Raw genomic sequence first — 15,887 nt, forward strand, 5'->3', positions numbered from 1 at the left:
GCAGAGCCGTCTGTGCACTTGCACTGGTATTGGGCATATGTTAACCTTTATGGTAGGTAGCATTGCTGGGTCCTTCCTGTGAGCCAGGTATGGTGCTAAGGAGCTTTCACATGCCATGTCATTTGCTCCTATTTGCTCCTATCCCTACTAAAGAAAAGAGAGCTGGGGATTAGCAGTTTCAAAGTCCTCAAAACTCTAGAAGGGCAAAAAATCTAATTCCAGTATGTATTCTCAACCTTTGATCCACAAACTCGCATTCTCTTCCATGTTAACAGTGTGTTGAAGATGAGACAGAGATGGAGTAAGGTGTATTTGTCCAAAAAAAAAAAAAAAAAAAAAAAATCAAACTTCTCCTTATATTTATGGGGGTAAAATTTAGTCATTCTACTAAAATAGGTTGAATATCTCCTTAAATATTTTATCAACTAATTTCAAAACTGAGATCAAAGTTTCTTCTCATAGAACTCACATTCTATTAGGAAAGGGAATTGGAAAATAAATAAGTAAACATACTATGCCAAGATATAAGACATAGGATTTTGGGGAAAACTTGTGAATAGAGGAGGAATAAGAAAAGAATAAAATAGAGTTGTCATTTTTTTTAAAAAAAAAATGAGTTTTTGTAAAGCATCTGAAAATGTTGATTCCATATTCACACATGAAAAAATAAAATCAATGCTTGAAACCCAACCAAGTCTTTCCTATTGATGCACCATTAGGACATCAGGCTGACAGAGGTCATTTGAGTGTGGCATTAGCAATACAATTTAGGTTTATTCTATAAAACTGATTAACATACATTCTAAAAGGAAGTGCCTTCTGTACTATAATTAAGAGCTGACACACTCCCTGATGCTGAAAGAATGTTGGCCAAGAGAGGTTGGATAATGATTCTTTTACTAAACGTTGCATTAACAACTCTTGACAAAAGGAAGAAGATGTCAACACAGGTCCATTCTGCCTGGCTTCAACACTGGTTCTGCTATCCGTAAGTGAAGCCAGAGTTTCCTTACTTTCTAATGAAAGTGATCTCTACGTGTTGTTGCAGAAATTAAAGGTACCAAAATATGAAACATTTCCAACAGAGCTTGAAGCACAGTAAGTAAGATGTTTTCTAATGGTTCTTTTGGCTTCTTCAGTGTTTACCCTGAACTGGCTGACATGAACACTTTTACTGTTGCTCTTCTCTGCACAATACCCCAGGAGGGACATAAGCCCTCTGTCACCATTTTCTGAGAAGAAAGCTGAAAAAGAAAACCATCAGTACCCATGGGTTCTGGTCAGGATGCTAACCCATGGTGGCAGCTGTAAGCTACCTGAGACTTTTCTGCTGGTAAATTAAAAGAGCTTATTGGGAAGGTTGAGTCCTGGCTTGCTAACATCAGATGTGCTCCACACCGCAACAATTAGAAACGTGTCTTTCCAAGACCTCACGTGCTTTCTTCACAACTTTGGATACAATCATTCCTGGAATTCTTCCTCTTCTAGAAAAGTAGACTCCATTTTGTTAAGAAAGACAATGTTGCCATGACAACATTTAGAAGATCAGTGCTAAAAGATAAAGTCCAAGCTTTGGCCCCAGAGCTCAAATCTGCAATTACTAATCTATATCATAGGTCCAGAAATTATTAGATAAAAGACTTGCAAAAATTAGCCATAAGGCGCAGTACCATAAGCATGTGCATGATTTCCTTAAGCTTAACTCAGAATTTCCCTAAAAAAGATGCTTTTTCCATTGTGGTAAAGAACTCTGCATCAATAAACTCTAGAAGACTAAGTTATCATCTATACATGCAGGGTACCCCTGGGAAAAACAGCTTTCTTCAATGTCTAAGTAACAGAAAACAAAAAGGATAGAGAGTGACAGCAGACAGACGAGACAGAAAAGAGCAGCTGTCAGAATATTTGTAACATCTGGTGACAAATCCCATCTCACTGTGGTTGGTAATGACATAGCATCAATAAACTTTTAGTATTGAAAATAATCTAAGCGTGGATCACATCATGTTATAATCTCCTTGATTCTTTAATCTTCCTAAATTCTTTATAACAAATATATTCAATAATTCTTCATTTTCATACAATAACCAACTACCCCTCCAAAAGTTTTTGGGGGATACAAATAAATTGCCTGAGCCATCACCTTACTTTGGAGAAGGAATCTTTTTTTTCTTTTTTTTTCTAACTTTTACTTTTAATTTCAGTTATTTTAATGCCAAAACATGCTTTAGGGTAGAGCTAAAAATATGTCTAAAATGCTGCTCCTGTCATTAATATTTCTATGCCAGAGAAGAATGATGATGTGTGAATGAGACAGAAGCATGAACCATCGCCTGGGATTCCAAGAAGGCCATACAGCCGAGCAGAGCATCAAAGAATTCTTCCCCTATAACAAAACAGTAAGGCAGTGGAACCGGACAGGGTACAACCTGAGAAAACATTAGGACTCACCTCTAGAAATATGAACTTATTTAGGTCTCTTTTTATCTATAAAACAAAGAAAACACCTATCTCATAATTATTCTAAGACATAATTTAACAGAGTAGCTATTGTAAATTTTACTGTTTATTTATTGAGCAAGCTATTTGTAATGGGTCTTTGCATACATTAGCTCATGTATTATTACATTTTATTGGTTTTGAAAAGGGTTCTTTTATGCAGTAGAGGCTGTCTTGGACCATATGTTCCTGCTTCTATTTTCAGGCTTCTGGGAATGCGGGTGTTTGGTTTGTTGATATTGCACAGTTGAGCGCTGGTACCACGAGAAGTAACTTGGCTTGTTCCCTGTCACACTAATATGGGTAGAACTAGAAATGGAATCCAGCTCTGTCTTCACACCCTGTCCCTTTAATTGGATGTCAATTAAATTAAATTTAATTAACATGTTGTTGGGGACAGATTTGTGTCAAAGCTTAGACCACATACCTAGGCATCCCAAGCGCTGCTTTGCTAAGTAGGGTTTAGAGACTCAAGTGAGTTTCTAGTAAACTAGATAAGAAGACAGATGCAAAAAGGCTTACTCAATATATTTAGTCAATATGACGACCATCCCTTGCCAATGATGCAGATTCCATGGCAGGATGGGGAATATAAATATCTTTTACATTGAAAATGGATACACATGATACTTTGGGTTTCCATATCTTCCTAATGATTAATTATTACATATATAACTCCACATATGAAATGCAGACATCAAAGCTCCAAAGAGTTCTGAATAACACTGGGTTGCAACTTGAACTTAGTCAAGTCTTAATTTCTCATAATGTGTGTAGCACATTGGAGAGCCAAGACAGAGCTGGTGTGGGTGGTGCATGTCTGTAAATCCTATCAGTTGGGAAGTGAAGGCAAGAGGATAGAAAGAAGCCAACCTGGGCTACATGAGACCCTATCTAAAAATTAGAAAATAAATAAATAAGGCTACAATCACGAAAAACAGTTCAATTTGTGATTTGTGAGGACATGGAACAACCAACTGTAGTTTGTATCTTAGTATTCTTCTAGGCCTGCCAGAATAGTAGCTCTGTAGATCATGACAGGTACAGACTGTCTACCTTGGATACAGAAGGAGCTAGATGCTTCCAGGACACTGTCGGTCCTTTGATAAGGGGTGTTGCCCAAGAGTTTTAAGAGCAAAAGTAAAACCTAAATGACTACTCTTGATCCACAAAACTCTTGGCTCCTTTGAGAGGTTTACTTCTCTTTATCAGTCGTCTCTCCTTGCCTCTGCCATTCACATTTTACAGTTTAAGACTGGTTTCCCAGCTCAGATTGGATAAATACATGAAAAAAAATTGCTGGTATGTATCTTAGTCTACAATGTACCCCTTGCTGGACCATAAGCACATAGTCATTAAAACATAGGAAAGAGACGAGGTTGGGAAAATATCATCTTCAGAAAGAATCATTATCTGAAGAGACATGTTAACAGATAGCAGCCAAAAAAAAAAAACCAGATGCCTGACCCTTTAGAATCTCTTATGCTGGTTCCAAGCAGAAAAATGTCCAGGTTTGCTAACCATGCTCTAAAGCTGAAGTAAGATGTACAGGGCAGTGTTTTTCTACACTTAGCCATTTGCCAGTATCCTGCTCAAAAGGCTCAAGAGGAAACAAAAAGCACAGATGAAATGGGGTGCTTCAGTAGCCTGGATAATAAAAATCTACAATCAGAATAACATTTCTTTTTCTAAATTCAGACGTTATTGTAATTTGAATCTCAGTGCTGCTTGCTGGGATTTTCTTTTCCCAGCATGTTTTCAAATATCCATCTCCTGTGAACAAGAAAACATCCAAGCACCAGGAGAAGAGCCAGCCTTTCATCATGCAGAGCTATCAAGACTAAATAATCAATGCTGAAACTGCCACCAGACAATAGTTGCTAGTGTCATGAAAAGCTTTGCATTGAGCCTAGCTACAGATGTCACCTGGAATGCAGTTGCTTGTTCTTATAACAAAATAGAACCCTGAAATAAGAAATATTCTAAAACATGTCCCAACAGGATTTAGTGTCACAGTGAAAATTGACTTGTGTCCATTGAAAGTCAGGTACTTCAAAAATGTGGCCCTGTTCAGAAATGAGATGCCATTTTATGCTGGCTTTCTTCTTACACATAGCCCCCATCGGTTCCAGCTTTAGTCTCAGGCTTTTGTTTGTTTGTTGTTTTGAAAACAACAGGGGAAAAATGGTTTTTCTTAAAATGTTAGCCATTTAGTGGCAAGAAAATGACAGTGGTGTCCAATACGCATGCCTTTTCATAGTAGCCTTCAATTGTTAACATATTTTCTGCCAACAGCTGTATCCTCCCCAGTATAAATGCATTTGAAAACATATGCATACGTGTTCCATGGGTCATCACAAATTATGTCATAGGTCTTTATTATTTTATGGCTCTAATCTGTGGATTGTTATTCTCAGCATCCATCTTGTGTTGCCGTTTTATGCAAAGCATGTTAAGAAATGACTCTACTACCTTCTCCATACAACAGGCACTCAGCTTTCTTGACTGTTGAAACCTTTTGGTTTAAGCTATTATGGGATCTCACTTTGCCCCGTTCCAGTCTTGCCAGCACCTCTTCCTCAGGTGTTGTTATCCTCTATCAGGCATCTTTGTGAAGCTCTATCTACTTCTCACATTGGGCGCTTCCATACCTTCCGTGTATTATATTTGGTATTTTCCTGGGGAACCGCTGGTGTAGCAGAGGAAGACATCACACTGCACGCTGCACAAAAACACAATTGGAAATAACTTCAACTCTTGTCTTCCCAGTGGCAAATCTGTGGCCCCTCTATACCTGTGGACCCCCAAGACGAAAATTCCAGTTTCATCTCTTTGTATGTGTCTTTTAAAGAAGGTTTTGTCTCCAACTCCTTCTCCAGTCATGGAGGAAACAAACAAACAAACAAACAAACAAACTTTTATATGTTCTCATAAACCTATACTTTTAAACCAACAATCAGTTTGGCCTTTCCCTCAAGCCCGATCTCTTGAGGAAAAAAAAAAAAAGAAAACTATATTACTGAATAAAATTTTAAAAGTTCTCTACAATTATCTATGAATCTCTATAGCATTCTTATGGACATTTTAATCAAAGTAAAGCTCAAGTTTACTCTGTCCACTTCATTCCAATATGATGATTCTTAATAGAACATCCAATACAGGATGACAGGGGCATTCGCGAGACCCGCGATTCCCATTCCTGCATGGCTCCCTGTCAAGAGCTCCATAAGTGAAATAGAGTGCAGTCTGACAGCCCACAGCCTCCCCCAGGACTCATTGCTCAGCAGTTTCTCAGTCTTATTGCACTTTACCTGATCTTGAGCTGATTCCAAAACCCTTTCCAGTTTCATCACGAAACATTCCAACTCCAGTAATGACCTCACACTATGGTATGCAGAGCCCCACATCGATCTTAAATATCTTGCCAAAACTGCCTAGACTTACACTAAAACCAGGAAGGACACTCCACAAAGAGACGGCCCAGAGCCCCCAGGAAGCTTGACTCCATTCAGATTTATTTAATTACTAAGTTCGTTTATCCTTCCTTCAGCTGGCTCAATTAATAAGACAAGATGCTAAAGGTCATTGATCATTTTGCTGAGGGCTAAAAGCAAAATATATCCAGTTTCAGAACATTTCGTGAATATGCAGAAAGGAAGAGAACATGGATAGAGTCCAAACGTGGAATGTATCGGTGCCCTTTAAAAGACGCATTAGAATATTAAAAGCCAGCTGTTTTCTATTCATTAACCAATAACTGTTTTCAGAATAAAGTGTTCTGAAACTGAGAGTCTCCGATCCATTAAAACAAAAAGCAAGAACTACAGCACTTTGCTAATTTAAAAGACCCCTGTGTCACATGCATTCAGTAAGAATAAACACTTACTCAATAATACAACCATGCATTGAGCACTTGTTATGTGCTAGGTGTTTGTACTAAGGACTCCTTCAACCTTTCTGTGCGTGCTCCAGATGTGCTGCGTAAGTGTCCTCTTGATTTATATTTCTTCAGAGGCCACAAGCAGAACAGTGGTTTATTACTACAGGGAATCCGAACTTGGTAAAGGACCTACTCATCAATAAAGATTCCCTGCTAGGATGCATAGAAAACCACTCATTAAACAAAGAGTCATAGAAATTTAATGGCAAGCATAGACTTTTCGGCATTAACAGAGCTTTTTCGGTAGAATGCGGGAAATCCAGCTGTGGCTCACGTGTTCTGTTCCACATTCCTGGGAGTTTGACACTGTCAGCCAGCTCACCTTTTTCTCTGGTTCAAGTCACTCTTTAGGACACATGACAACAGTGTCACCTTTTGTCTCCAGAAAGCAGCACGACCACACAGAGAAACTATATTTTTTCTCTCAGAGTCATTCACAGAATAAAAGTTCAGATATATTTTTCTGAATCAGTACAAGATTCTCAACTAAATATCCTTGGGAGCAGAGCTGTGAATCAAACTCTTCTGACTTCCTCGGCAGACTAGCAAGCTGATCTCCGGCAAGTCATTAAAATGACCCCAGGTCCCATGAAACCAGAACTTAATAAATTATTTGCAACTAATTGAGCTGTGCACTAAGAAATGTGAGTTTCCATTAGTTTACCTGATTATTTTTGCAATTTAATTCTCGTGTTTGCTTATTTCCCTAGGAAGTAGATTTTTGTGAAGGACTCCTGTCTGCTTTGTGACAACTCTATTTTCCCTAATCAGGACTCTAAATGTAAGACTCCGATTTGGGGACAGAAGACATGGTGGGGAGGATTCCAAGGTTACCCATGATGTTTGTCAACAATGTCACCGTAGAGGCTTATGTTCTCTTGCCAATTCTGTTACCAAAAAATAAAAATAAAAATAAAAAACAACCCGTTTGCAGTGTCTCATACATAGGCTAAAGGCAGCCTGCCCCCAGTCAGTTCTGATTGGGAAATAAAGTTGCCAATGGCTAAAGGCTGGACAGCGAGACAGAGGTGGGGCTAAAGGCCTGGCAGCCAGACAGAGGCGGGGCTTTTAGATTTCCCTGACAAAGGATGAAGCTAGAGGAAGCAGGGCAAATAAACAGAAATAATCCGGGGAAAGTGGCCCCAGGGGCCACTAGTCTGATTGGTTCTAGAATAGAAAGGATAAAATATAGATTTACAAAGTGTTAACTCAGGAATACCGGTGGAGAGTGTGTGTTAGATGCTGGGAGGTTCAAGAAGTGCCCAACTATTGAGCTAGTAAGGGATATTAAAAATAATGCTGCACGCATGCGTGGGTGCGTGCATAGGTGCCCATCTTTCACTCTTCAAATCCAGAGAACTCTGGTGAGCTGCTAAAAGTGTGATTAGCTACTAGGAATTCAGAGCAGATTAACATCGCTACATATCCTCCTTTCCAAATAGTCCACAAACAATATCTTAGTTCAATAAATACATTAATTTTATCATTACCTGGAAATAAAAATAGCAATTGACTATTTCTATAACAATCTTGGATTCTGAAATTGTATATGTAAAAAGTTGTTTAGGTTGGCATTGTGTGTGTGTGTGTGTGTGTGTGTGTGTGTTGATCTCTTAAATGTAGATGAAAGAGCAAAAGAGATTTATCATATGCCCACTGAGGGTGGACTGGATGTGTTCTCCATCCTGAACATTGTTTCTTCAAGCATCCTATCTGTTGTTAAATAGATTTCTCAGCTCACGCCCAGACAAACCACACCGAACCAATATGATTCCACATGGAGATGTTTTCACAGAACGGTGGGACAGGAGTTCAGGTCTAGAGAAGAGAGGAAAGAGAGAGAGAAGGGGAAGGAGATTCAGTCTTTTATGGGTTAAGGATGTCATTTGCTCCTAGGTGGAGGTGGGTTTCTAAACCAGTGTATTCTGGGAACGCTTGGCTGTTTCTGTGGCAATGGATGTGTCAGGTCCCTGTCACCTGTGGGTGGTGACATTGCTGTGGGTAGGAGCTGTCCTAATGCCAACACTATCCTCATTCTCTCCTGGACCACAAATATTTTTATGCTATACTATGGTCTATCTTTGATAGAAAGAAAGAAAACAAAAGCTGGTAAGCTCCTTTCTGGTGAGCCCAAGATTTCTCTATTCTCAAATCTCTCTATGACTACACCCACTTCTCTCTCTCTCTCTCTCTCTCTCTCTCTCTCTCTCTCTCTCTCTCCCTCTGCCTCCCTCCTCTTTCCTACCTCTCCCTCTCCCTTCCCTTTCTCTCTCCCTCCCCCCTCTCTCTCTTCCCCCTCCCTCCCCTCTCTCTCTTTCCCTTGAACACATTGAAAACAAGGCTTGTCTGAAAAACAGCTGAAAAGTGTGTGAATGTCTGTGTGTGTGTGTGTCTCAGTGTTGTGTCTGCACAAACTAGAAAGGGAAGCTTCTGATTCTGTGGAGCTAGCATTACAGAGGACTATGAGTCACTTGATGAGGGTGCTTGGGGACCAGACTCTGGAAGAGTAGCCACCATTCTTAATCACAGAGCCATCCTTCCGGGCCCCAGTTATTTTTTTTTTTTTTTTGAGAACAGCATAAAAATTTGCATCCCAATCATTCTAGTTTTAGTTTACTCTATGCCTTCCTTGAATGTTAATATCTCTGTAAAGCCACTTAGTACTTTTGGTATGAATCATCATGAGAATTATATCCTAATTTTTCAAAGGTAAAGAAGAATTTTATATTATTATATAAGATTTCACTTTAAAAATGTATACACACGTAGTTTCACTGCTTTAGATTAAACAGAAATCAAAGATAAAAGAAATACCAACAAACATTCACATAAAACTTATATTCCAATGCTTATAGAAGTATTGGTCATTACAATTAAATATTTTAAAAATAGATAAATCTGAAGTGATATATGTATTATGAAATATTATTCAGCAGTAAAAAATAATAAAAAACTGATACAATCTGCAGTTTGTTCACCTCATGACCGTTATCTAAATGTCTCAAGTTGTGCACAAATGACTGCGTGTTTCATTCATATAAAATATTCAAAACGGGTAACTATATAGAAGCATCATGCAGATTAGTCTTGGCTGAGGCCTTACGTGGAAGGAAGGTGGGACATACCTACTAAAGGGTCGGGATGCTGAGATGAATTGAGTGAATTATGGTGTTGTTGCATAACTCGTAAAACACTAAACTGTCATAAATTTGACATCATATATATGCATTTAATTATATGTAAGGTAGCTCAAGGAAAACTAAATGCAATAATATAATTAGATAAGAATGTATCTTGTACACATTGTATCAAGAATTACCTTTCATGTCTGTGGCCTGCTTTTTTTTTTAATAATTATTTATTTTATTTTATATGAATACACTGAGGTGTCTCCAGACACACCAGAAGAGGGCATCAGATCCCATTACAGATGGTTGTGAGCCACCATGTGGTTGATGGAAATTGAACTCAGGACCGCTGGAAGAGCAGTCAGGGCTCTTAACCGCTAAGCTATCTCTCCAGCCCTGTGGCCTGACCCTAAGGTCTAGAACTTTAGCAGTCTATGTAGCAACTCTGCATTGTCTCTGCAATTTTAAATAAATTAACAGTATCCCCAAAACCAAAAGAAAGTAGCATGTACATGTTAGCTAATAGTTTGAAGCCCTATAATATTAGATGTTTCTAAAAGCTACAGGAGCTTGATTAGCCTTATTTCTCTACACACACACACACACACACACACACACACACACACACACACACACACCCCAAAGGAACTTCTTTCCCCTCCAGAAACTACAACTGTAGCTATAAAGTTACTGCTCAGATACAGCATGTTACATTCAGATGATAGAAAGTTCCTGGATCAGATCTTTAAACAAGAACCTTAAGAGTATGTTTTAAAAGATGAATTCAAAAATGTCTCTCTCGTGAGGACTACTTAACACTTCGTCCATGTGTTTAAATACAGTTAAGACTAAAAGAACTAGAGATGGCTCAGTCACTGAGGTTTTTGCTATGGGAATATGCAGATCTAATTTCACATTCTCAGCATAGACTTAAGGAGCTAGGTGCTGTATCCCATACTTGGGAAGCAGAGACAGGAGGATTCCTGGCTTTCACTGGCCAATCTATCTAGCCAATCAATGAGGTCCAGGTTCATTATGAGACCTTTTCAAAGAAATAAGGTGGAAAGCGATTAAAGTACCTGTCATTGGTCTCTGATGTACACACACACACACACACACACACACACACACACACACACACACACACGTCCATACATCTTTGCAAAAACGACAGTCCTTGATGGAGGACAGACTTAGCAAATCTAGGTCCTGCCTGCTCATTTTCATCATCTCTGCTAGCGTTCTCTCTCTTTAAACCCTCTCTAACCCTGCCATGTATAATTTCTCCTTTTATCTTTCATATACTCAGAGTCTGCTGCTTAAATGTGGACAACAATGCCTCCATGGAGTGGGCACTTTCAGAGTTTGACTCTACCTGCAGCTGTAACTCCTTTGGCAGCTGTGTCTCTCCTTCTGCCCTAGAAACAGAGGTCACACACTCCATGGAGTGTGACATCTCTTTGTCCTCAAACAATGGCTTTTGAAATAGTTCCTAGTGCTCGGTGGGGACAAGTGAACCCACTTCTGTCGAACAGCCTGCAGGTGGGACTTGTAGTCTGCTCACTTTGTCATACACTGGATATCAGCAGGACCACTCTCTCCGAACCACTTCTCCTTAATATCTAAAAGAGAAAAATACACGTCTTCTGCTTTGGTATTGCTCACTTTCGGGATGTCAACAAAAGATGGGCTAAGGAAGTTAATCCTCTCAAATGCAACTAGAGACTGAATGTGTTAAATGTGCAAAGTTTTGCATTTAAAGAAAATCAGTTAGTTATTGACACTGTAGGAAAAGATAATGTCTGCTAAATTTATACATATCTGTGCTGTTGAAATACTAAGATCTTTCTCTCCTCCATCAATCTATCTACCTACCTACCTATCTATCTATCTATCTATCTATCTATCTATCTATCTATTTATCTATCTATCTACCTACCTACCTACCTACCTATCTATCTCTATCTATCTGTCTATCTATCTATCATCTATCTATCTATCTACCCATCCATCCATCTATCTATCTATCTATCTATCTACCCATCTACCCATCTACCCATCCATCCATCCATCCATCCATCCATCCATCCATCCATCCATCCATCCATCCATCCATCTATCTATCTATCTATCTATCTATCTATCTATCTATCTATCTATCTCATATATATGTTCCAGCACTCACTCTTTGGACCAGGCTGGCCTCTAATTCACAGAATCCACCCGTGACTGCCTCTAGAGTGCTCGGAATAAAGTCATGCTGAAGAATCTTAACCATTTCAATTGTGATATAAATATGCAACATTAGTGTGGTCTCTGGTATAGAGCAGATCTTGCATGGCTTCTGCAACTTTGCTGTATCTTTTACACAGTCACACTACCACAGTTGATGCTGCAAGGTACTATTGTCCCATTTTACAGATGGTCTATGAGAAAGACTAGGATAATTTCTTACAGCCAAGGAGATGGAATTAGAACTGTTTCCTAGTGTTCCCCAAAAGGACCTTTGGGAGCATGTGATAAGATCATTAGCTGATCTGTTTCCAGCCACCATTATAGTGGGGGGCTCCTGACTACATCCCATTCTGGGTACACAGTGGTTCCTATAAGGCAGTGCTCTTTTGCCGGTGAACTTTCTCACAAAGTCCCCAGGAGTTCCTAAGGTAGTGTCCTGGAAATATAAGGGTCTCAAAATCCTTAAGGACACCCTTCAACAAATAGAAGTATGCAGGTGATGGATAAATATCCTTTGGGGCAGAAACTTCTAGAATACAGAATTTGAGTCCAGTTGCTTAAGCAAAAGTCATCTCAATCAAATTATTCTTTCTTTGTGTGTCATATTTTCCTCAGCTCCTTCAATCCGACTTTCTGGCTTCAACTTCCAAATTAAAACCTGACTAAAATGAAAGGTGGCCTCAGACTACTTCTTGGAAAAGAGAGACTTGGCTGTGAAAGGGAACAGAAGGGTTATCTTCCTTTGGTGTTTGCACTTCATTCCTCTCTGTTTCTCCACAGGTCACCAAGATGCTCGCTGTGGTTGTAATTCTGTTTGCCCTTTTATGGATGCCCTACAGGACTCTTGTGGTCGTCAACTCCTTTCTCTCCAGCCCTTTCCAGGAAAATTGGTTCTTGCTCTTTTGCAGAATTTGCATTTATCTCAATAGTGCTATCAACCCAGTGATTTACAACCTCATGTCTCAGAAATTTCGTGCAGCCTTCAGGAAGCTCTGCAACTGCAAGCAGAAGGCCACGGAAAAAGCTGCTAACTACAGTGTGGCCCTAAATTACAGTGTCATCAAGGAGTCAGACCGCTTCAGCACAGAGCTAGATGACATCACCGTCACCGACACGTATGTGTCAACCACAAAAGTGTCATTTGATGACACCTGCTTGGCTTCTGAGGTAACCTTTAGTCAGAGCTGATTCAAGAATGAGACCAAAATGAATCATGGTCAAATGTTGAATCTGTGTTGTTGTCCAAGACAATACTTGCACTGGAGACATTGCAAGGGAGGCTCGGCTTTGCTCTTACAAAGCTGCGCCCTGCATACTTTATTAATCCATGACACTGATTTTTCCCTTTCCTTCTTTCCAAACCAGAATCAGAAAAGAGAATCTAACTCCGCATGAGATACATGATGGAAACTAAAAGGCCGTTAGCTTTCATTTCGTTTGGGAAGTCATTCTCTATTGTGGGGTAAAGACATTTTCGTGAAGACTAGATATCAGTTTAAATAGCTAACAACCTAACCAAATGTGATTTCACACACTCATTCCAAATACCTGTAACCTGGCAACATGCAACTTTTAAATGTTTTGCTTTCATATTTCATTTAACCAAGGACAGTGCTATTTCATGAATAACTAAATGAAGTACATTAAAAAAGAAAAAAAACAAACCACACTAGAAAGTCAAAATATCCCCCAAATTTTAGAGACATGTGGATTTGATTGCAAAGCCAACCTAAATTTTACCACCTGTTCATGTTTCCTAAATAATGAATTGGGTAGAGATGTATCCAGTTCAGATAGCAGTGAAGATGCCAGCTAATACACAGTGAATATTCACATGTATAACAAGTACTGGACCGATTGTTTACAACGTGGTTTTACCCTTTTCTCAAAACCTTTAAGGTTAAAATTCCCTTTGAACACTCTTGTTCTTAACTCCTGAGCCAAATCAAATAAATCCTTCCAGCGGAATCCAGCTTCAAAGTATGAGACAGTTTCTGAGGTACTGTTGTTACTTAAAATCAGCCAAATTCTGGATGTTCTGCCTCAAGGCAAAGATGCTCGACTCCAATTTGGACTTGTCTGCATTTATCTTTCGTTGCTCCCCCTGGTCATTTTTCAGATTCATTTTATTTCAAGTACTTAGAATATTTTGCTTATTGAGTCCTAGTGCATCGCACTACAAATCCGCTGACTTTATTTTAAAACTGATTTCATACTATTATCACTACCTTATCTTCACCGGTTGAACTTTGACCTAGTGTCTCAGTTATTAGTAGACAGGTGTGAATGTGTATCTACCCAGAAGGCTTATAGGTCCTCTTCAAATATCTCACATACCGGGATCCAGAAAATCAGATATTAAAGAATAGAAGTTGGCTGCGGTGATAGCTTCATTGTCATTAATTTTAATTGTTGGGTCAAAATGTCATATTTTAAAGTACCTCACAAAGATGGCATTTTCTTCTTTCCAGCCTATATCTCTAGCTCATGGATTTTCTTTGAAATGCAGTTGATAATGATAATTGATTCATCACACTTCCTCAATAAAGAATATTCTTCAAGGAAAACCTGTCAAACTGGACCCACTCTAGATAAGCTTATTATAATCTAGATAAGATTTATTATTATTATTATTATTATTATTATTATTATTATCATTATCATTATTATCACCATTATAGGGCACCAGTAAGACCTAACCTCAAATGGCATAAGTGTGTGTTTTGGTACATACAAATACTTACCCACAGGTGTACAAATTTATATACAAAGAGAATTGAAATATACTAGAACTCTTATATTAGGAAAAGGAAATGATACCACTGAACATCTGTTGTGTCGTCAATATACTGGTGGATACTGAATCACCATGATCTACCCTGTCTTGACAAGTACCCATGATATTTTCCTAAACAGTGTGGTGACCACAAAGATGTTTCTTTGTTTCTTTTTCCTTTTGTAAAGTTGACAGTTAAATTCTTATGACCTAATGACTACACACACACACACACACACACACACACACACACACACACACACACACAGAGGAATGACAATCAGATAACAAAAACAGCATGTTTTACATAATATACACAAGACAAAATCACTTTTCTGACCGTTGGAAGTTTAGAATATAGCTTCAGTTTTCCCCTTTTGATTTTTAAAACATTGTTTGCTAGTTTTGCTTTTTGACCCCATGCTAAATTCAAAAGAATACAGTTCAAAAAGTTTCAACTTTAAAGAAAATGCCATTATAAAAATCAAATATCCCTATGTACTATCCAACAGGTAGCTGAATTTCCACAAAGGAGGTATAAATGTATTCAATAACATGCTACAGTAACTCATAAAATATTTCCATTGATAATCAAAACCCTATATCATCAAATGGAAACTAAAAGAGTCAATTAAAATTTGCTGGCAAAGTGAAATAATATTAATAACTCCCTTAATAATGCTCTTAGAATTGTTATATTACCGCTGATTCTATTTATTGCTGAAGGACTTCAGGCAGGAAAGTGGGCAGAAGAGAATGAATGACAAATGCAAACATAGATCCCTGCCTAGGGTTTCTTCTTCAGTCTGGGTAATATGCTTTTAAAGTTTGACGTACCTCTCAAGTAGTCTACATCCTGAAGATAAATAGAAAAAAACCCAAATTCTATAAACATTCCTAAGGAGATGAAATGCACAGAATCTGCATATACCTTTACAATCTACCAAAAGTAATGGGTAATTTGTGCTAAAAGTTTGGTAAATCTATGTAAACGACTAGTAAAATCTAACTAGACTTTAAATAGACAGTGGAGTTGCTTTACACAGAGTACATGTCTTAGGAAAGCAAGAGCTACCCTGTCCTGCTCCCTTCTTCATAAAAGTCAACCCCTAGTGATATTTTACTGAAGTACTTTACATCTGTAAAAATTATAGGATGGGAAAAATTAGCTTTTGAGGAAAATAAATTATTAACACATAATTCTATACAATTTACAAATAAAATATTTCATACTATTTTCACATCAATTAAACTCCTAGACAAGATGGATTTTCTATATGAAATCAGAAAACCATATGTGAGTGAGAAA

At 38.4% G+C, this 15,887-nt stretch overlaps 1 protein-coding gene across 1 annotated transcript in view; it reads left to right on the forward strand.

The window, feature by feature from the left end:
* TRHR (thyrotropin releasing hormone receptor) overlaps window positions 1-12,990 on the forward strand; it is a gene marked incomplete at its 3' end in the record, with an annotated part of 32,187 nt that extends 19,197 nt beyond the window's left edge. Inside the window, exon 2 of the mRNA XM_080909300.1 lies at window positions 12,583-12,990. Coding sequence (XP_080765426.1) covers window positions 12,583-12,990 — 408 coding nt within the window. The remainder of the gene's footprint in view (window positions 1-12,582) is intronic.
* Window positions 12,991-15,887: the final 2,897 nt, after the last annotated feature.

Source organism: Micromys minutus, assembly GCF_963924665.1.
Source record: "Micromys minutus genome assembly, chromosome: 33".
NCBI classification, from domain to species: domain Eukaryota; kingdom Metazoa; phylum Chordata; class Mammalia; order Rodentia; family Muridae; genus Micromys; species Micromys minutus.